General features: G+C 36.8%; 1 protein-coding gene across 1 annotated transcript; it reads left to right on the plus strand.

The window, feature by feature from the left end:
• The first annotated feature begins 18,029 nt into the window (after positions 1 to 18,029).
• On the plus strand, positions 18,030 to 21,858 carry LOC122050530 (protein FAR-RED IMPAIRED RESPONSE 1-like). The gene is made up of 8 exons (XM_042611423.1): positions 18,030 to 18,153; positions 18,857 to 19,045; positions 19,385 to 19,492; positions 19,589 to 20,216; positions 20,318 to 20,492; positions 20,598 to 20,885; positions 21,561 to 21,604; positions 21,792 to 21,858. Exons 1-8 carry the CDS (start codon positions 18,030 to 18,032, stop codon positions 21,856 to 21,858), a joined length of 1,623 nt encoding a protein of 540 aa, XP_042467357.1.
• The last annotated feature ends 590 nt before the right edge of the window (positions 21,859 to 22,448 follow it).

Here is a 22,448-nt window from a genome sequence, read left to right on the forward strand (position 1 = left end):
TGTTTCCCACAAGTAGCACACTTGGGATGTCTGGAATGTTTTCCAGCTGGCCCTCCTTTTGGGTCACTGCTTGCCTTGCGTTTCCCCTTCCAGTTGGAGCTATGTCCCTGTTGTTTCTGCTGAGTACCTGAGCCAGCTTGTCCCTTGGGCTCTGTGGAAACCTGCTTCTGCTGGGTGATGTTGTGCTGATAGTGCTCGGTGATCAGAGCACTACTCACTAGCTCCTCTGTGGTTTGTGGCCTATGCACGCCACCAGCCACATTCATTGCAATCTCCGGTCCGAGCATCTTCAGCATCGATTTCTGTGCTGACTAGTTCCGGACACAGACGGGCCAACCTATTGAATTTCTTCACGGCTTCCTGAACTGATAGGTTGCCCCGACGAAATTCTGTAAACTCGTCATAGTGTCGGTTCGTGACTTGCATGTGAAAGAATTCCTCGAAGAATTCTTTCTCGAGTTAGCCCATGTCATCCGGTTTCTTGCGCCACTTCGCTTAATCCGTTCTCACCACACGCGTCCTCATTAATGTAAGGAGGCACACTTCACCTTTTCGTGCTCTGGCCAGTCTAGAAGCTCCATCGTGCTTTCCAGTGTTTTTAACCATGCCTGAGCATCCCATGGTTCGCTGGTGCCTGAGAAGTTCTCAGGCTTAATTCTCTGCCACTGGATAAGGTAAGCTTCTCTCTTAGCCCCTGCTACTGGGACTACTGGGACTGGTACTGCAGGCTGAGCTGGTACAACCTCTGTGATTACTGGAGTCGTGAGGTTCGGTACTGGAGTGACTGGGGAGTAGTCTATTGGTTAGCCTTTAAGGAGGCTATCTCCTGCTGCTGTTCAGCTAACTGCTGCTGTAGCTGAGCCACTAGTGCTGTAAGGTCTGGGGGAGGTACTGAACTGTCTGCCTCATGCTGGGGCTCAATCGCTGATGCTTTCTTAGCTGGACGTCCTCGTACCATTTTCTAAATAGCAGAGAACACATATATATAACTAGGCTATCATGTTATAGTTAACTACTGGTAACATGTTAAATACTATCACTGTAAACATGAATTAATTAACTACCAACATGAGAGCAAACATGAAAGCACATATAACTGATATGAAAGCTGAAAACAAAACTGAGTGAGAGATGTTCTTACTTGGAAGCTGTAGGCACAATGCTGATGTGTGTGTAGGAAGTAAGGAACTTGCTCTGATACCACTCTGTAACGACCCAACTCCTAAGTACTAAGCTGTGAGCCGGAACGCTACATTAACTACTGAAGCTACTGGGCTGTACTGTGCGGAAACTGGGTAAAACAAAATTTCACTAACCGACTCTATTAAACTGACAACTGGTACACCCATGCTGTTATAAGGAAGGGTTCAAGACCCTTTCCGGTTGAGGTATATGTGCCGAGGAGGATACTTGACCTCCCATCCGAGCTAGAACTCAAAACTAACTTCCCTGCTAGCTCGATCCACGGATCGATCAAACTTGCCGCGATTCCGTGCCTGTTGGATCGATGCGGACCGATCCAGGCAGAGGTCGGATCGGTCGAAGACCGATCCAGTGTGTCTGGATCGGTGCAGACCGATCCAGCACCGGAGACTGGATGCCTTCGTTGATCTTTGGATCGGTCGGTGGCCGATCCAGGGAGATACTACTAGTAGGCTATCAGATCCATCTCGGATCGGTCGGTGACCGATCCGAGAAAAGGAATGGCACTGATCGATCCGGACCGATCCAGTTCCGATATTCAAACTGAATTTCTGATTTCCAAGACCGATTCGTGCCAAAAATCACATACACAAGCTCTAGATACATGAAAAACACTCTAGCATGTAAATACTAATGTTCTAAACATGATAAACTAAACAAGACATAGTTTACTAAGCTATAATACCTAGTAACAAGACTAAGTCATAAAACTAGACATGTTAAGTACTAAAATTGAAATAAAAGCGTATAGATCCCAAGGATCTTTATTCCAGACCCCTTGCACACACACATCATCGTAGCATCGCCTTCCAGCCTCCGCTAGTCCACTTTTCTTTTACCGGTATCTGCAGTATAAGAAAAGTAGCATCTGTAAGCTAAGAAGCTTAGTAAGAAACCATCTACCTCACAAAAACATGAAACGATGCGATTATGTTTTTAAAACATGCGGTTTGAAAACTGAACTGAGCATGGCAACATGGCATGACATACAAACATGTACTAAACTGATCATGGCATACAAACAAGCTGAGCATAGCATACTGTATCTGAAACTAAGCATGAATACTGAACTGGTCATGCATATACATCTAACTGGTCATGAACTCAAATCATGAAACTTAACTGAGGTAATTAATCAGAAACTGAAACTAAGTTAGTGTTTCCATCATCGATTACATATTTGTAAAACTATATATAATAATAGATGAAAATACTAAACATGCTTTGGGCCCAGCAACTGTACTGTGCGCGCATCCCTACGAGACCCGGGATTGCAAGTTCCGAATAGGGGTTACTAGGTTATCTGAACCTAAGGACGACTGTCCAGCCCATGGATATCTGATCCAAGTACAATGCCAACTGAATAAAAGTAAAATAATCTGATTTATTTTATTTTGCTCGTTCTAGGTTATCTGAACCTAGAGTTAGGTTATCTGAACCTAGAGGCTACTTGTGGGAGCCCACACAATGGATATCTGATCCATTTAGCTGTAATAACTGATAATAAGCTGAATAAAATGTTTCTAATACATTTTACATGCTGTTAGGACGCCTACTGGTGCATCCTTCTGAACTGGGCATTCTACCGGATGCTTGGTGTGCACTAAAAGCACACCCTAAGACTGAAAACTGTAGAACTACTGAACTAATGCCAAAACTAACAAGCGAGAGCAATTATACTGCAGGTGAGGGGTTTCTTACCTTGTGTGCTAGATTTCTTACAAATCTAATCGCTAGAAATTCCGGTGGAGGTGCCCCTTTCGAGAGACTTCTCGCGTCTATGCGTTCCTCTCGCGAAGGAGTGCGCCCTTGTGTCGAAATCGTCGCCGGAAAGTGTCCTTGGGGCCCTAGAGAAAGAACCCTAGGTCTTCCTTGGTGTGGCGCCGAAAGAAGGAGGAAGAAAAGGGAGAGGTGGCATGAGAGGGTTTCGGTGGGGAAGGATGTGCCGAACCAAAATAAAATAAACCAAACCCTCTTTAAGTTTCCTATTTATATTAAGTGGATTATTGAACCAAACTCTAATATAAATATAATTGGTTCCTCTTTCTTTCAGCACGGCCCTGCTGGGTTCACCGGTTACTAAGGCTAACTAAAGGTTTAGCGGACCCGAGAGGTCCCGGGTTCGATTCCCGCTTAAGCCTTTTTATTCTTCTAATTATTTTTGCTACTTCCGCTACTCGGAAAATTCTGGAAAAATATCTAAAAAAATTCCAGAAAAATCATAGAATAATTCTAATGCAAGTTTGAGAATTTTCGGGCGTTACACCATCGACCTAGCTGGACTTCGTGCCTAAGCGTCCGGTCAGCCCGTCAACCCGCTTGGATTTCGTGCCAGCTATCCGGTCAGTCCATCGACCTAGCTGGGCTTCGTGCCAGACATCCGGTCAGCCCGTCGACCTATCTGGACTTCTCCTGCACACTCGATCAAAGTGTCAGACAACAACAAACTAACTTAACCTGATTTGTCATTCATCAAAACCTGGGTTAAATCGTTAGTGCTAACCGCACCAACAATCTCCCCCTTTTTGATGGAATGACAACCTGGCTAAGTTAGTGAAAACCTATGCAAGAAACAACATGCATTTATGTGGTTTTTAAGTTAGTTTGTATTTTCAGTTTGGTTTAGCTAACTTAACCACGTAACCCTCCCCCTTTGTCATTCATCAAAAGAACCAATGTTAAGTAATCATAGATACAGACAAGGTCAAAAAATGTCAAGTAACCTAGGGGAGTTTAAAAGATAGTTTTAGCTTTACTTTTTTAAAAAAACTAAGTCTTGAAAAATAGCTGATTTATAACTTAGTAACTTTGAAAAATAGCTAATTTTTCAAGTATAGTTTTAAGGTCAAAGTTAAAAATTCAAGTTTTTGAAACATAAGTTTTCAAGAAAAATTCCAAAACTAAGTTTGAAAAAAAATCTATTTTTCAAAACTGATTGAAATTTATTTTTCAACACTAAGTTTGTAAGCTTAAGAAAAAAAATTTCCACAATAACGTAATTTTAAACTAATTTTTGTAAAATTTAACTTTCAAATCAAATTGTTAAAATTAATTAAAATCAAATTTTAAGAACTAGATTTTTAAAATCAATTTTCAAAACTAAGTTAAATCTAAAAATAAATTTTAAATAAAAAGTAAAACCCAATTCTTAAAAATAACTTAGTTTTATAAGAGTTAGTTTTGACAGACTAAGTAAAAAGGATAAAAAGTTTTTTTTAAAAAAAAAATTTCACAATTTTAGACAAGTTGCTTTTAAACTTTGATTTTCAAAATTAAGTTTAAAATTCAATTTGAAAAACTGAATTAGTTTTATTTCTCCCCCTGAACCTGACATTAAATCAAATGTCTAACCAGGTATTTACTGACTGATTATCAAAAGATAGCAGCGTTCACTTGGTTAGTCAAGTTAAGTTCAACCTTAACTTGATTAATGTATATTTTGTATTTAACGCCCAGACTTATATTGATGCACTGAAATAAGCATCTTAAGTCTTAGGCAAGTGACCTATACATCTCACCCCTTTCTATGTTCGTCAAGCACAAGCAAGGTAAGCCTAGGGTTTTGGTGAGATGCTCAAAAACTAGTCTTATGGGTACATGCTTTCTAAGGATTTTGAACTAGTCTAAGGCTAAAAAATATTTTTTTAAAAAAAATCTAAAAATAGGAAAGTTTTGAAAATGATACATGTTTAACCTGTAATTTGAGAATAATCATTTTGAAAACATTTTTGAAATTTGAAACTCCTAGTCTATTAGGCACATTCCTAGTTTTCTACGCAAATTGCTAAACTCACTTTCAGGGAGTGGTTTGGTGAATATGTCAGCTAAGTTTGACTTGGACTCAATGTATTTGAACTCAATGTCACCCTTAGTAACATGATCCCTGATAAAGTGGTGCCTGATTTCAATGTGTTTGGTTCTTGAATGATGCATTGGATTTTTTGTTAAATTGATCGAGCTAATATTGTCAATTAAAACTTTTACATTTGTGATTTTTAAGTTGAAATCTTTTAAGGTATGCATCATCCATAATAATTGGGCAACACATTCTCCTATGGCTATGTATTCTGACTCAGTTGTAGATAGTGCAACACAGTGTTGCTTTCTACTGAACCAGCTGACAAGTGATGGACCTAGTAGTTGGCATCCACCACTTGTGCTTTTGTGGTCTAATTTGCATCCAGCATAATCTGAGTCAGAATATCTTATTAATTCAAAGTTATCGGTCCTAGGATACCAAATTCCTATATTTGTTGTTCCCTTAAGATATCTAAAAATTCTTTTGACTTGAGTCAAATGGGATTCTTTAGCACAGGTTTGGTATCTAGCACACATACTAACTGTAAATAAGATATCAGGTCGGCTTGCAGTTAAGTAAAGTAGATTACCTATTGCACTTCTACAATACTTTAGATCCACTGGTTTTCCATTTAGGTCATTGTCTAAGATTGTGTTTACTGCCATAGGTGTTTTTATTTCTTTTGTATTTTCCATTCCGATTTTTTTAAGTAATTCTTTAGTGTATTTATGTTGATAAATGTAATTTCCTTCATTTGTTTGTTTAATTTGTTGACAAACATTACATATGGTTGAATCTAGGTTAGGTAATTTTGGTAAGCCTCTCACTAGTCCATTTAATTTGCTTATATTTCTAAAGTTGGTGTGAGACATTCTCCTATGCCATAACCAAGTTTCTTCTTTTTGTGTTAAATAACACTTAATTGAAGAGGTGGTTAAGTTGATAGCATAGATGTTGTCTTTTCTAAAACCTTTTAGGCTTATAGTAGGATTATCCAGATGTTTGATTAAACACTCTGTGGATAGAAATTTAACCTTATATCTAGTATCACACAATTGACTTATACTCAGGAGATTGTATTTAAAATTCTCGACAAGTAGAACATTTGTAATTATGAAATCTATTTTTAATTCAATATTACCTATCCCAATTACCTTGAGTTTGCCGTTGTTTCCAAAGACAACTGTTCCTAAGCTTTTGTAAGTGAGTTGAGTGAAATTGGTGTGATCTCCAGTCATGTGTTTGGAGCAACCACTGTCCAAAATCCACTTGGTTTCCTACAATGAGTAGGAATTAAGGTTAGTCTCTTAAGATTATTAATTTTTTTTAAAATAATTTTTTAAAGTTAATTTAATTTTAAAATAATTTTTAAAGTTAATTTAATTTTTAAAATAATTTTTAAAGTTAAAATAATTTTAAAATGATTTTTAAAGTTAATTTAATTTTAAAATAATTTTTAAAGATAAAATAATTTCTAAAATAATTTTTAAAGTTAATTTAAAATAATATTTAAAGTTAATTTAATTTTAAAATAATTTTTAAAGTTAAAATAATTTTTAAAGTTAATTTAATTTTAAGATAATTTTAAAGTTAAAATAATTTTTAAAAATAATTTTTAAAGTTAAAATAATTTTTTTTAAAAAAGTTAAAATAATTTTAAAGTTAATTTAATTTTAAAAAAGTTTTAAAGTTAAAATAATTTTTTAAAATAATTTTTTAAAAAAAGTTAAAATAATTTTTAAAGTTAATTTAATTTTAAAAAAGTTTTAAAGTTAAAATAATTTTGAAAGTTAAAATAATTTTTAAAGTTAAAATAAATTTTAAAGTTAATTTAATTTTAAAAAAGTTTTAAAGTTAAAATAATTTTTAAAGTTAAAATAAGTTAATTTAAAATAATTTTTAAAGTTAATTTAATTTTTAAAGTTAAAAGAATTTTTTAAAAAAGTTAAAATAATTTTTAAAGTTAAAATAATTTTTTAAAAAAGTTAAAATAATTTTTAAAGTTAAAATAATTTTTTTTTAAAAAAAGTTAAAATAATTTTTAAAGTTAATTTAAAATAATTTTTAAAGTTAATTTAAAATAATTTTTCTTTTAAAAAGTTAAAATGATTTTTAAAGTTAATTTAAAATAATTTTTAAAGTTAATTTAAAATAATTTTTCTTTTAAAAAGTTAAAATAATTTTTAAAGTTAATTTAAAATAATTTTAAAGTTAATTTAATTTTAATTAATTTTAACTTAACTTGAAGTTTGAAATTTAATTTTAATTTGAAATTTGAAATTTAATTTTAATTAATTTTAATTTGATAATTAATTAATCTAATCCTTATTCATCTCACCCGATTTAGATTATCAATCAAGGGTATCCTATAATTTTGTGAGATAAATTAGATTTAATTATAGAGTTTGGTTTAACTTATGTTAGATTCAGGTTTAGCTTTGGTCTCAACAAATAGGCATTCTTCGGATAAACTTCTAAGCTTGGTGAGTCACTTGGACGTCATTAGAAGTAACAAACCTTTCGAGGTTTTCCGAATAGTCCTATCCACGGAGCTTAGTACAAACCTTGGTCTAACTAGTTAGGATCTGTTTAAGGGTAGCTTCGGTCAGTTCCACTTGGCCAAATGCACCAGATCAAAGTCATATCTTTCTAGACATGCGATGCCCAAGCTTCCCTAACGTACTATCATCCAAAAACTTCACCAATACCGTGATTCAAGTTATACTGGGTCCCTTTTTGACTAATCCTAATTACCCTGCCGGGTTAGTTTATTTGGGTTACCCTGTCGGGTAAGTTAGTTTTGGAGGTGCCAGCTATTCTGGAGCCTCCCCTTGAATTATTGGCTTTTTATTTAAATTTTAGTTTTAGGTTTGTGTCTTTTTCTTTTATAGTTATAATTAACTTGGTGATAATTTATATTTTGTTGAGTAAAATGTTTAAACTTTGAATTTTTTGATTTAGATTTATATTTTGGTTTTTGATTTGGTTTATTCGAGTTTATATAATATATTTTTTCTTTGGGTATATAATATTGATTAAGTCCTACTTGCGTGGTCAAACACGCTTTCGGAACCCAAGCCTGATTAGTTGATTTATATTGGGTTATTAATGATTTAAAAGTTTTATTTGAGTTTGACTTGTATCCGAATCCGGTTTTATTATAACACGCCTTTTGATTATTCAGGATTAAGTCTAGATTTTTTGATCTTGTTGTGAATTTTTCTAGCATTTCTTTTAACTTATTAATTTCTAATTTTAATGATGAATTCTCTTCAAGTGTTAGATCTTGAGTTAGATTTGAATTTTTGATTTGTTCCTTGAGGTTTTGATTTTCCTCAAGGAGTGACTTGTTTTCATTTTCTATTTTAACTAATTTACTATTTAAGCAGGAAATAATTTTAAAAAACTTTTTTTTTAAATTAAAATATACCTCATCCGGGCCTTCGGAAACGAGTACGGACTCGTGGCTTGATTCGGGTTCGGACCCGTCTTCCGATTCGTCCTCCATTTAAGCTTCGCGGGCCATCAGCGCGAGATGGCTCTGGTGCTTCTGCTCTTCTACCTCCGATTCATCCGAGGAGGAGTCGTCCCAAGTTGCTTTGAGGGCCTTCTTTTTGGTTGACTTTGGTTTGTCGAATTTCAGTCTTGGGCATTCGTTCTTGTAGTGCCCCTTTTTGTTGCATCCGAAACAAGTCACATTCTTTTGTTCCGTGGGAGAACTGATCTTTTGAAGGTCCTTCTTGCTGAAGCTCCTTTTTCTCCTGGTGAACATTTTTCTTACCAAGTTCACCAGGTATTCTTCATCTTCGGAATCTTGACCGGAATCTTCTTCAGATTCAGACTTGCTCTTCTTTTCTTTGGATGAACCTGCAAATAAAGCAATACCTTTCTCAGCTCCAGCATTAGTTTGTTCATGTAATTCTAACTCACAAAAAAGCTCGTCTAATTTTAACTTAGATAGATTTTTCGAAATTTTGTAGGCATCTACGATCGATGCCCACAAACTATTACGTGGAAAAGCATTTAGTGCGTACCTGATTAAATCTCTGTTTTCCATCTGGTGACCTATCGTGTGGAGTCCGTTGAGGATGTCCTTGATCCTCGCGTGCAGTTGACTTGCCGTTTCCACTTCCTGTATTTTTATATTAAATATTTTATTTAAAAGTAAATCTCTTTTTGTTACCTTTGCGTCGCTCATTCCTTCGTGCAGCTCAATCAATTTGTCCCATAATTCTTTAGCATTATGATGCGGTCCGACCCGGTTCAGCTCTTCTCGTGTTAGGCCGCAGTGTAGCGTATTGATTGCTTTGTTTTCCGTCGACGCCTTTTTCCTTATGTCCGGAGTCCACTGTTTCGTGTCTAGTGAATTTCCGGAGTTGTCGGTTGGAGCTCGGTAGGCCTTTATAACACTGAACCATTGATCGTAATCCATTTTAGGTACACCTCCATTCTTTTCTTCCAGTACGAGAAGTCATCCCCGTTGAATAGGGGAGGACGTACTGTGCTGAATCCTTCTAGTTGAGACATCCTGTACACAAGTAAACAACGAGAAAAAAAATCCTAAGACTTGGTCTTGGATTAGTAGTGCGGGAAGAAATAATAGATGTATCTAAATTGGTGTTGCACCAATTTAGACTTAATTGCAACGAAAAAATTTCCAAATCAGGTAATAATACCAAATTGGAATTAAGCATAAAAAAAATGAAACAAAAAATAAAGGTTAATTTTTCACCCCCTGTCTGATTGGTGGTTGCACCAAATCAGAGCGGTACCTGCTCTGATACCACTTGTTGGATCGTGAAACGTCGATAGAGGGGGGGTGAATATCGATTCGAAAAACAGCGTTAAAAAGAGTTAAGCGCAGCGGAATTTAAAAACAATAGACACAGTAATTTTTACTTCGTTCAGAGCCTGTGACGACTCCTACTCGAAGGCCCGTACTCCGTGAGTATTTTCGTTGGGCAATTCACTAGCAATTCGAAATAATGATTACAAAGACAGTACAAGAAATGCTAATAAAAATTAAAACAAAGCTATACCGACAGAAAGAAAACCACAAGGACAAGAGCACGTTGTCGGAGCTTCGTTAGCGTCGTTGGAGCGTAGAGCAGCAGAGCAAGCAGTCTAAGAGTTCTGAGTTGATGAATTGATGTTGAAGCTCCACCCCTGGGGCTTCTTTTATATGCTGCTCCGGGTGCCTAGATCCCTTCCGGGCACCCTGGTGCGACGTGGCAGGTCTAATCAGTGAACTCCACGTGACGACGACTTGGTTTGGATAAAATTCACCTCCGGGCGCTCGGATCCCTTTCGGGCGCCCGGACCTCCTATTTCCAGAAATTCCTTCTCCTGCAAAATAGAGTTAGTCCGAGACAAATATATATCCTGTAAAACAGATTGTTAGCACAATTAAAGTTCAACAAAGTAATAGAAAAGAGTATGACTTAGATTCCGTCTTTCCGAGAACGGAATCTAGTCACGATCTCGACTTAGATATCCGAAATGGATCTAAGCCGGATCGACGCCTAATGTTCCCTTCCCAGGAACGCGTCCTCGCAGTCACTCCCCTCCAGTGACTTACCTCACTTACCTGCCAGACGTCCGGTCAGCCCATCGACCCATCTGGACTTCGTGCCAGCTATCCGGTCAGTCCGTCGACCTAGCTGGACTTCGTGCCTAAGCGTCCGGTCAGCCCGTCGACCCTCTTGGACTTCGTGCCAGCTATCCGGTCAGTTCGTCGACCTAGCTGGGCTTTGTGCCAGACATCCGGTCAGCCCGTCGACCTGTCTGGACTTCTCCTGCACACTCGATCAAAGTGTCAGACAACAACAAACTAACTTAACCTGATTTGTCATTCATCAAAAACTGGGTTAAATCGTTAGTGCTAACCGCACCAACACATTTAACTAAATGTAGATATTTAACCAATGTGATTCTGATTTCAAAATAAATGTTTATACAAAAAGCTTGGTTTTAGTATACATTCTAACAATCTCCCACTTATACTAAAAGACTATGCTGTCATATTTGCTGCTATACATCTGATCCCCATCCCCTCAACATGCCCATAAAAAGCTCTCGTCGGAAGGGCCTTAGTGAAAGGATCTGTCAGGTTATCTTCTGATGTAATCTTGGCGACAACAACTTCCCTCGCTTTACGATGTCTCATATCAGGTGGTACTTGTGCTCCATATGTTTACTTGCCTTATGGGCTCGTGGTTCCTTCGAGTTTGCTACTGCACCACTATTATCACAATAAATTGTGATAATTTTGGGCAACCAGGAATCACATCTAAGTCCATCAAGAAGTTTCTGAGTCATACAGCTTCTTTGGCCGCCTCAGAGGCTACCACATACTCAGCTTCCATGGTGGTGTCCGAAAGGTATTTATGCTTAACACTCCTCCATGCTTTGGCTCCACCTCCCAAAGTAAACACATACCCTAAGATTGACTTACTATTGTCCCTATCTGATTGGAAGTCTGAATTCGCGTAACCCACAGAGAGCAAATCATCTGCTTGATAAATTATCATATAATCTCTAGTCATTTTCAGATACTTCAATATATACTTTACGACAGTCCAATGTCCTTGTCCTAGGTTACTTTGATATCTGCTAACCATGCCCATAGCAAAACAGATATCCGGTCTCGTACATAGTATCACATATATTAGACTTCCTACAGCCGAAACATAAGGAACTGCCTTCATGTCCTCTATTTCCTTTGATGTTTTAGGAGACATCTTTTTTGATAAAGGTACTCGCGTTGGAGGAGATGTGCAGGGAGGGGCGATCGGAGGTGGCATATGATCTGCTGGAGGAGCTCCGGCAGAGGAAGGGCGCCATGAAAGGAAGGATGCACTCCGACTTATTGGCCATCCTGCACTGGGTCTGCCAGCCGTGGCATTGATTGCTTCTTCTTGTTTGAAGTAAAGTTTGGCCCTTTCTGAGCATGAACCGTTCCAAAATCATTGGAAAATGTTTTTTTTCTTTTTAATTATGCAAAAGGGGAGAGATCACGTGCCGTATTCGATAGGCAATAACAATTCTTTAGAATGCACACTAAAGATTATGAAAATGATTATCTTATAGCCAATTTATTATAATCACAATTTTCAATCATATGGAGAGATGTTATTTTGATGCTTTCAAGTTGATCATCATATGGATAGAAATGTATAAAAATATCTTTCGAGTTGCAAGAGAATCTAATAGAATAAATATATATATATATATATATATATATATATATATATATATTCATATTCACTAAAGTTGAAGCTCTAAGGGCCTACAGAAAGCAAAACACTAGTTTTCAGAACTTGTCGCAATGAGGAACTATCAGAAATTCCAAGAATGATAGCTCGACCTCTAGTGTTGAATAAGGTTCATCGTCGGATCCAACACCAGCTTGTGCAGAAGACTGGGAATCATTGTTAAAGAATTGTGCTATAAAGTCCGTTATCTCTTTGTCGAATAGAGCGTCGTAAGGCAATGATGTGTTTCATGAAGCCAGCTCCTCAACTTTATTTGTAGATAAACTTTAGTCCCAACACTTTCAGGATAGATGAATTATCGAAAGGTGATGCAGTTGGAGCTAATATTATTACATGAGTATGGTGAAGGAGTGTCTTGTGAATCAAAATGAGGTGCCCTCCCGAAAGAATCCTGTGTTCCCGTCTTATTGGAGATTGATGATGTTGCAAAAGGGGGACCCTATTCGTAAAAGTTGGAGAAAGTGGTTCTAGAATCATCCTTAATAACATCATTAATATGGATTTTAGAATCACTTCGATCTTCCAAAACTGAGTACTGAGTATTAAAGTAAGGCGATTCAAATATAATATCAGTTTACTCACTAAGTAGCTTCAAATGAGAATCACAGTCGATCAATTTCTCAAAATTCTTGCTCAACAAGATCTGAGGACATTGAAGTAGATGCCTCCTGCAACATCCATTTGGTGAAAGTTATAATATAGACACAATCGAACACGTAAAATTCTGATTTAGCTATGTTTCGAAAAATTTGAGATAGGCAACAAACATATATATCTTCAGGCAAAATTTGTTATATCACATCAAGCTTAGTTTAAATAGGTTTGATCAAATAATAATATGACATTTGATGCACAAACCGAAAGAGTCAAGGAAGGCAACATGCCACAAAGGATATGCTTTACATTGTAGATCATCATATAAAACTTAATATTAATAATATTCATAAAAAAGGTATAGTTTAACTAATTTAATCAAATTTAAACAATTGACAAGGAAGCAACTACAATATTCAAAAGGGAAAGGCTTACAATAGACTCCAAAAAATATATACTGAAGATAAAACCTGATTATTTTTTACTGAAGTACCAATAACAAGAACCACAGATTAAATGATAATATCACTACCAAAGCTTAGATTTTGCGCCAACTTGCAACAAAAAAGGTGAATTTTAGTATATGAGGGAAAAATATAATTTACATCTACCTGTGTATGTATTCTTGGCCATTGGTAAAATCTCGAGTTGCTTGCCACAGTGTATGCTTCTTTGGTTGAGGATCAGTCGCTCGGAAGAAAAGAGGTGGTCTTGCCAACTAATAAATAATTACCAACACGTTACCCATAAGATATGACCAATATATACCAACACAAATTGAGAAAAAATAAATCCTACCACAATATCCAAAGTCCCATGGTCACCTTCAAAAAATACTGCCTTAATTGCAGTAAAGTTGGACCAGTTGAACTCAACCTTGCTCTTCAAGCCACCTTCGAGAACTTCCCATACAAGTTTACGTTTGGCGAAGTAACATTTTGCCACTAAATCACCTTCATATCTAGACACTCACTATTTGCCAATAAAACATAGTGAACTTCTCTACAAACTTAACCAATCTGGTAAAGGAGATTACTTGACAAAAACATATGAGAATTAGAATGCACTAGATCACCCATAAAGAAATCATGAAATCCACCTTCAAGGAGAAAAGACCGTGACTGGAAATAAATTATGTTCCAATGGCAGATCCTTCGTTGATAATTGTAAGTGAAACTTAGCAATAAAGGCAAGTAAAACTACTCATCATTTTCTTTTTGGTGGACCGTATCACAGAAAGTTACAAACACAAATAGGAGGAAAAGAATGAGCAGAAAAATTCGGCGCAAAATAGAAAGATTGAATAAATTGAAAATACAAGAATTGAATATCAGAATAATGCATAGACAAAAACTTCCACAAGAACATACAAATAATAATAGGAAGGAGAGATGTATCATTTACGTAAACCACCAAATATTTCCTTATAAAATCCTCACCTCCCATGTCCCAATCCTCAATAATGACGCAAGAAAATTTGAAGTTTTGATCTTGCTCAATAAGCTCGAAGAAGCTGAGAAGTTTGATTGTTCACCAACTTCCGAGCCCTTCGAGCTAGTGAAGCATAAAGTTTTACCTGCCTTTGCTTGAGAAAGCATCATCTGAATCATATCAGCTAGAGACAGACTCTTCATGGGGCTCAACGAGACAAACATAATGAGAAGAGAAAGTGAGGGATCTACCTGCTCACACGAAGTGCTCGCGCCCCTGGCCCTCTTGTGGAGACGTACGTGCTTCTCGTCCAAGGGTTCCTCCACTTCCAACTTCACTGCCGGAGGAGGCGGAGCCGAGTGCGGGTGGAATTAGCTCGGCGCTTGCCGAAATCCGAAGACCAAACCATTCCGCCGGAAGATATCCAATGTAGGAACCCTAGAACGCCTAGTTCGATCTGCTGCTTCTCCGCAGCTTTTACACTTCGATCATGCACAGGTATTTCGCAAAAACAGAGGTGGAGGGATCTGTTCGGGAGGAAGCAATACCAATTTCGCAGAGGATGACGAAGAGATTCTTTAATAGGGCATAATTTTGACTTAATTTAGCATGTGACATTCCATTCATCAGAGTATCCCATGAGATATTTGGGAGAGATATATTTCTAAATATTTTCTAATTTTAAATATCCTGGGTGACAAGGGATATTTTTTAAAATATTTCCTAATATTAAATATTCTTTTTGGAAGGTGATACTTTCCTAAATATTTTTCAAATTTAAATATCCCTATTGAAATGAAAATATTATAGAGGAGATTTGAACGTATCTTTGTTTTTAAAAAATAAAAAATAAAAAACTTTATATTTATATGAAATTTGGGGTATTTAATAGGTGGTTATGTCAATATTTAATTTATGGGATATTTAATTATAAAATTTAAGATATTTAAAAAATGAGTTGTTTAAATAATAAAACAAATCTAGTTACCATAAATAAAATGTTATTATCCTACTAAGTGTAAAATTAGTGTTATTATCCAAAAATTTGTAAAACCTAATATCTAACTTATATAATATATTATCATCTGTGATTTTAACCTAATTAAATAATATTTTAACTAGCCGATTATATGACATTTATTATATTTGAAATGAATAAAATCATGCGCATATAAATTAGTATATAGCTTTTAATTACAATTTGTAGAAAATAGTTGATAGTAGAAGCTTAAGTGTAACTTTTATAATAGAATTAAATGTAGAGGTATTTTAGGATAAAGGAGTTCATATGATTTTCTTTTCCTAAGAAAAACATAGGTCCATATGATTTTCTTTTCCTAAGAAAAACATACGTTGATATGATGTCTTCTAATTTGAAATGCTCTTTTGATTTTTATATAAAAAAAATACTTTGTGTTCGATCAAATAATAATAATAATAGAGCACTTAATACTGGTCTATATACTATAATTTTATCCATGACACATAATTCATCCAAAATTGAACTTTGATTTAATATTATTTTAAAAATATCGATACGTGCATTAATTTATGATTAAAAATATCCCAGATCGACTCGACTCTATAGAAGTTTTATATTGGCTATCAAGGTAAATTTTAAAACACAGGCAGCGATCAGCTTAGAAGCCCAGTATCTTTTAGTTGTGCCCCCCCCCATTTAGAAAAAAATTCCTATAAATACGTCATAGTTAGAGATCGAACCACGAGTACCTAGGTAACAATTTGGATGTCCTGCCTAGATATGGCAACGGGTTTGGGTCAATTAAAAATTAATTATCAATTTTTATTCAAATAATAATTAATAAAAAAATATTATATGGGACAAGTCCGGTTAAACTCGTGACCCGTCCCAGATCCACCTTGAGACTTGTTTAGACGGGTTTAAACTTGCCCCGCCGAGGCAGATTTATTACTGTTGGTGCACTATCCCTAGGTCAAGGTTGACCAAATTAACTAAGCTTGAGTCTTGATGTTTGAGTTTCAATGTTTGACAATATATAGAGATTGCAGGTATAATCGTCCGATTGGAGAGATTGTTGGAGCAATTCCCCTCTATTCAAAGTTTGACCAGGTTAATGTGAAGAAGAGTAAAGTAGGTCAAAAGTTTGACCGGATACTTGACTAGAAAGTCCTGATGAGTGAAGCCAGGCAGATTAGAATACCTAGTGAGTGAAGACAGACAGTTGAAAGTCATGGTGAGTGAAGCCAGGCAGATTGAAAGTCCTGGTGAGTGAAGTCAGACAGTTGGAAGTCCTGGTGAGTGAAATTAGGCAGTTGAAACACCTAGTGAGTGAAGCTAGGCGGTTGGAAATTCTGGTAAGTGAAGCCAGGTGAAATACCTAGTGAGTGAAGCTAGGCAGTTGGGAAATCCTTGTAAGTGAAACCAGGTGAAAGACCTAGTGAGTGAAGCTAGACAGGTGAAAGTTCCGGTAAGTGAAACCGGGCAGTGTAAAAATCCTAGTGAGTGAAACTAGGTGAAAGTCCTGGTGAGTGAAGGCAGGAAGATGGAAATACCTGGTGAGTGAAGCTAGGCACATGGAAATCCAGATGGGTTAAGGATGACCCGACATCTGGTGGAAGTAAGTCCAAGTGGGTAATGGAGGACTGGACACTTGGCACAAGATGGTAAGTCCAAGTGGGTCAAGGTTAATCGAACACTTGGCACGAGAAGAAAAGTCCAAGTGGGTCAAAGGATTGACCGGACACTTGGTAGAGAAGTCTCGACTGGTCAAGGTTGACCAGATGCTAGACATGAGGAGTTCAACAGGTCACGATTGACTGGATATTAGAATTGGGGGCCCTTGAGCTTGAGTTAAGCAAGTCATGGGTGGTCAATCGATCAGCCGATCGATTGAATTGAAGCCCAATCGATTGGGAGAGTGGTTCAATAAACAGTAGCTCAATCGATCGGTCGATTGATTGGGAGCTTATATCGCATGCACAGAAGCCTCCCCAATCGATCAGCTGATCGATTAGGCATCGCCAATCGATCGGTCGATCGATTGGGAATTGGTTTTCTCGCGCGATCGTGAGAAAGCCTGAATTGATCGATCGATCGATGCAGGTAGTTTCCAATAGAACACAGAGGTGCTCTGAATCGATCAGTCAATCGATTCAAGCCTCCTTAATCGATTGGTTGATCAATTGAGATTTGACCATTACGCAGGATGTAGGCGATGGACGACTGCGATGGCTGGGATGTGACATGACAATCGATTGGGACGAAACCCAATCGATTGGGAGCCGCAGAATACATATATATACATAAAGTTATTTGATGCCAAATATAAGATGCCTAATCTAGAAGGCTTGGCTAAGGAAGAATTGGAGAAATAATCTTATGAGATTTTTTTTGGATTTAAACGGAGTCCGTATGATACGTTTAAAGGGGATGAATCGATTGAGCTTAGAGAAAGTCTATTTATGGTTTATTTCATTAACCTAGGTATATAAATTAAACCCTAAGGGCGTGTTTGGTTCAGGGTTATCATGGATAACCTTGGTTATCCGTGTATGGTTATCCGTGTATGGTTATCCTTGATAACCATGTTTGGTTCAAGATTTTTTTGGATTCCAAAGTTTTTCTCAATTCCTACACGTCATCAAAGGTCATCAATTTGGGCATCTTACCAGGAATCAGAAAACCTCCATCTACCTTGGTTTTTCTCGATTCCTGAGGTTAAGTAAAAAACTATTCCACAAGGGGAATGATTTATGCCGCGACTTCTCTCCGCGACCCACCCTCCGCGACCCAGTTGGTAGCTCACGTGTCCAACTCCACGTCCTCCACGACCCACCTCGGCCTCGGCCTCTCTCTCCGCTTCATACGTGGTTAAACTCTTCTCCTCGGCATGCCCTAACTCCCTTCCCCTTGGAATCTCTCGCTGCCTCCTTCCTCTTCTCTCCGCGACGGCGTGCCCTAACTCTCTTCCCCTAAGCAGGCAGCCTCCTTCCTCTTCTCTCCGCGACGGCGTGCCCTAACTCTCTTCCCCTCAGCAGGCAGCCTCCTTCCTCTTCTCTCCGCGACGGTGTGCCCTAACTCTCTTCCCCTCAGCAGGCAGCCTCCTTCCTCTTCTCTCCGCGACGGCGTGCCCCTAACTCTCTTCCCCTCAGCAGGCAGTCTCCTTCCTCTTCTCTCCGCGACGGCGTGCCCCTAACTCTCTTCCCCATAGCAGGCAGCCTCCTTCCTTTTCTCTCCGCGACGGCGTGCCCCTAACTCTCTTCCCCTCATAATCTCTCCGCGACGAAGAAGCAGCAGCCTCCTCCTTCCTCATCTCTCCGCGACCAAGCAGCAGATCTGACAAAGACGAGTGAGTTTTTGCCTAACCTAATCAGATTAGGGGTGCTGCTAATTTCTGAATCTTCGCTTGGGTGCTGCTAATTTCTGAATCTTGGCTTGTAGTTATGCATTGCAACCCTCATCTCTTCCGTTCTATGTTTCATTTCTGGTTTATGTTATGGGGTTAACTTTTTAGGGCATGTTCTCTGTTTTTTTTATGATTTATGTTATTAACTTTTCTCTTACTAAATGTAGGTGAAGAAACTATTATGGAAGAAGGAAAATTTGATTCAAATGAGATGAAAGATAACACCGATCATGCGGATCAAGACCTATCTCCATCTACCGTCGAAGAAGTGAAGCTACCTGAGATTGGAATGGTATTTTCCTCTGAAGAAGAAATTCGTACGTTTTATAATTCCTATGCTACCAGTGTTGGTTTTGGTATTTCGAAGTTAGGTGGTAGGAATGGAGATGATGGAAAACAAAAATATTTTTCTATTGGATGTGCCAAAAAGTGTAAAAAAGTATCTCAAGCAAAAAATGCTTTACACCCTCGACCTTCTAGTAAGACAAATTGCAAAGCTAAGATTAATGTAGCTGTTCAAAATGATGGGAACTTTGTGATAACTAGTGTATACCTTGAACATAATCATCTCTTGAGCCCTTGAAAGTCACGACATTTTAGATGTAATAAAGTATTGGATTCAGCTACGAAGAGAAAATTAGAATTAAATGATCAAGCTGGAATAACTTTAAACAAAAGTTTTCACTCTTGTGTAGTTGAGGCTGGAGGTTATGAGAATTTATCATTTGATGAGAGAAAATGTAGAAATTATATTTCAGAAGCTAGAAGGTTGAGGTTAGGGGAAGGAGATGCTGAAGCTTTGAGTAATTATTTTTGCCGCATGCAAAGTAGGAACCCAAATTTTTTTTATGTGTTGGATTTAGATGGTGAATCTCGAATAAAGAATATTTTTTTGGCAGATGCAAGATGTAGGGCTGCGTATGATTACTTTTGTGATGTCGTGACTTTTGATACAACTTATTTGACTAATAGTTATGACATGCCTTTTGCTCCATTTGTTGGGGTGAATCATCATGGGCAATCTATTCTGTTGGGATGTGGATTAATATCAAGTGAAAACTCAGCAACATTGACATGGTTGTTCAACTCATGGTTGACATGTATGCACGGATGTGCTCCAAAGGCTATAATCACAGACCAATGTTGTGCAATGACAATCGCAATTGAAGAGGTATTTCCGAATTCTCATCATCGTCTATGTCTTTGGCATATTATGAAAAAACTACCAGTGAAGCTAGGTGGTCATGCTCAATACAAACTGATAAAGAAACAATTAAAGAACATTGTTTATAACTCTCTTACTGTTGATGAATGTGATGTGAATTGGTTAAAAATGATTGAGGAGTTTAAGTTGGAGAACAATGATTGGTTGAAATCTTTATATGATGAACGAAATAGATGGATACCTGTGTATGTTAAAGATCACTTTTGGGCTGGTATGTCCACAACTCAAAGAAGTGAAAGTATGAATGCATTTTTTGATGACTATGTTCATTCTAAAACATCTTTGAAGCAATTTGTTGAGCAGTATGATAGTGCATTGAAGAAGAATATTGAGAATGAAAAAAAATGGATTTTGTTTCTTTTAATTCTATCATGCCAGTTATTCTTGGTCATTCTATTGAAAGACAATTCCAAAATGCCTACACTAACAATATATTTAAGTTGTTCCAAGATGAAATAAGAGGGTTGATGTTTTGCGATGCCTCTTTGTTGAGGGAAGAAGGGACAACTTTAATATTTGAAGTAGTAGAAAATATGTTGGGAAATAATGGAAAACCTGGAAGAGAAGTTTCCTTTATGGTACATTATACCGAGTTAGATTGTCAATTGAAGTGTATGTGCCGTTTGTTTGAATTCCGGGGAATTTTATGTAGGCATGTGATTAAAGTGTTGATGAGAATGAAGGTTATTGAGGTTCCTATGAGTTATATTATGGACCTATGGCGCAAAGATATTAAGCGTGGGTATCAAAGCATCAGTAACATATATGATGGATATGGTTGTAGTGAAAAAAGACTTCGGTATAATACTCTCACCCGATTGATGCAAGAGGTTCAACAACTTGGAGCCGAAAGTGATGAGATTTGTTCTGTTCTGGTGGAAATCATGAAAGACACTAAGGAAAAACTTATTATTGCTATGGAGAATGGGCAATCAAGGGCTGGACAATTTGAAGAAGCATCTACATCTGAGGTAAAAGTGATACACTCTCCATTGAAAGTAAGAACCAAAGGTCGTCCACCCACAAAGAGGAAGCAATCTAAGGTTGAACAAATTATGAATAAATTAATTGCAAAGGGCCGAAAGAAGGTATGTGATGCATATAATAGATACTTAAAGTAATTGTGTGTTATTGTTTTGTACCTCGCTCTTTTTATTGTTTTAGCTAGTTTAAAGTTTATTTATAATCTATCTTGTAGCTATGAGTACAACTTTTCTTTTGGTACTATTTTTTGGTTCAAGATGGAATGAAAATTCAGGTTAGTTAATGAAAATGCTTTATATCATTGGGTTTGTTTTCTATTTCCACGCAAGTAGAATTTTATAAGGCTTGGTGCAGGGAGAATTGAATAAGGCAGTTTTCAATGCGAGGAAGAACATGAAATTTTGTTAAGTGCTGGTTTGGAAGAATATGGATTCTGCTTCTAAAGTTGCCTGTTTCTTTTTGATATTTGAATTTATCCTATGTTAGCTGGGAGTTTTGTATGTTTGTGAAGCAAGAAACTAATTGTTGAAGTACTGTTGATTTTGTATCCAATTTATCAAACTGGGGTTGATTAATATGTGTTGTCTGTAAACTGCGACACTAAAGGTTTTGATTTTGTAAACTGTGACCAAGTACTGTTGATTTTGTAAATTGTTACGAAGAGAACTGCAAATGCAAAGCGTTTTGGAGGACATCTTTGTAGCAGGTACATGTGTAAAGTTCACTTATTGCTAGTATTGTCCATCAATGATTTAGAACAATCCAGTACAAAACTACTGCTTTATCACATCAAAAAAATGTGGGAATTAATGTAGTCTTAGGATATTTTGGTTCTATTGTAATTTTAGTGCTCTATTGTGTATTAAATATAAAATCTTTATTCCCTCATTCAGGTGGTACCTTTGCTCTTTATTCTCTGCTCATTCTTGTTCTTGTTGGCACTTGTATGGTGATCGGTGATGGGATTTGTTAGAGTGTATACTAAAAGCCTAGCTTTTGGTATAAACATTTATCTAGAAATAAGAATCACATTGGTCAAATGTCTACATTTATGATAAATGTAGTTGTTCAATTAATTTATATTGTAGATAACATGGTGTGTGGTGTCACACACAGAGGATCATGTTATCAGTATCTTATAAATTATAAACAGTAGCTCACGACTATAATGGAAAGGAACAAATCATTGGAAGGCCGTAGTGTAATTAGGTATCAGTTTATCTTGACTGTATAATTACACTAGTACACTCAGAGTGTATTGAGTAGGACCATTTGAGGTCGTTTCTTTTATACTGACTTTATAAAGAAACAAAGACCTCGGTTATTATGGAAGTGTGTGCTCTTAATCCTAATATAATAACAAGCACATATATTTGATATTTATTTCTTTAATTTATCAATGGGTGAGATTTAGTTCGATAAATCAATAAGCCCGATAAGTTGGGAAATGGTATCACTTATAGTGTGTGTTGTTGATTATAAAAGGAAACTGTGTCCTAGAGATACTAGGTTGATAATGTCCTCAAGAGGAGCTCATAAGGATTGTCATG

This window comes from Zingiber officinale, chromosome 3A, assembly GCF_018446385.1.
Source record: "Zingiber officinale cultivar Zhangliang chromosome 3A, Zo_v1.1, whole genome shotgun sequence".
Lineage (NCBI taxonomy): Eukaryota > Viridiplantae > Streptophyta > Magnoliopsida > Zingiberales > Zingiberaceae > Zingiber > Zingiber officinale.

Excerpts from the sequence above, each read along its gene's own strand:
- LOC122050530 (XM_042611423.1), top strand. The coding sequence starts at position 18,030 with ATGATTTATGCCGCGACTTCTCTCCGCGACCCACCCTCCGCGACCCAG. Across the intron at positions 20,217-20,317 it reads TTGAAGCAATTTGTTGAGCA|ACAATTCCAAAATGCCTACA; the intron begins GTATGATAGTGC and ends TTCTATTGAAAG. Across the intron at positions 21,605-21,791 it reads GGAGGACATCTTTGTAGCAG|GTGGTACCTTTGCTCTTTAT; the intron begins GTACATGTGTAA and ends TCCCTCATTCAG.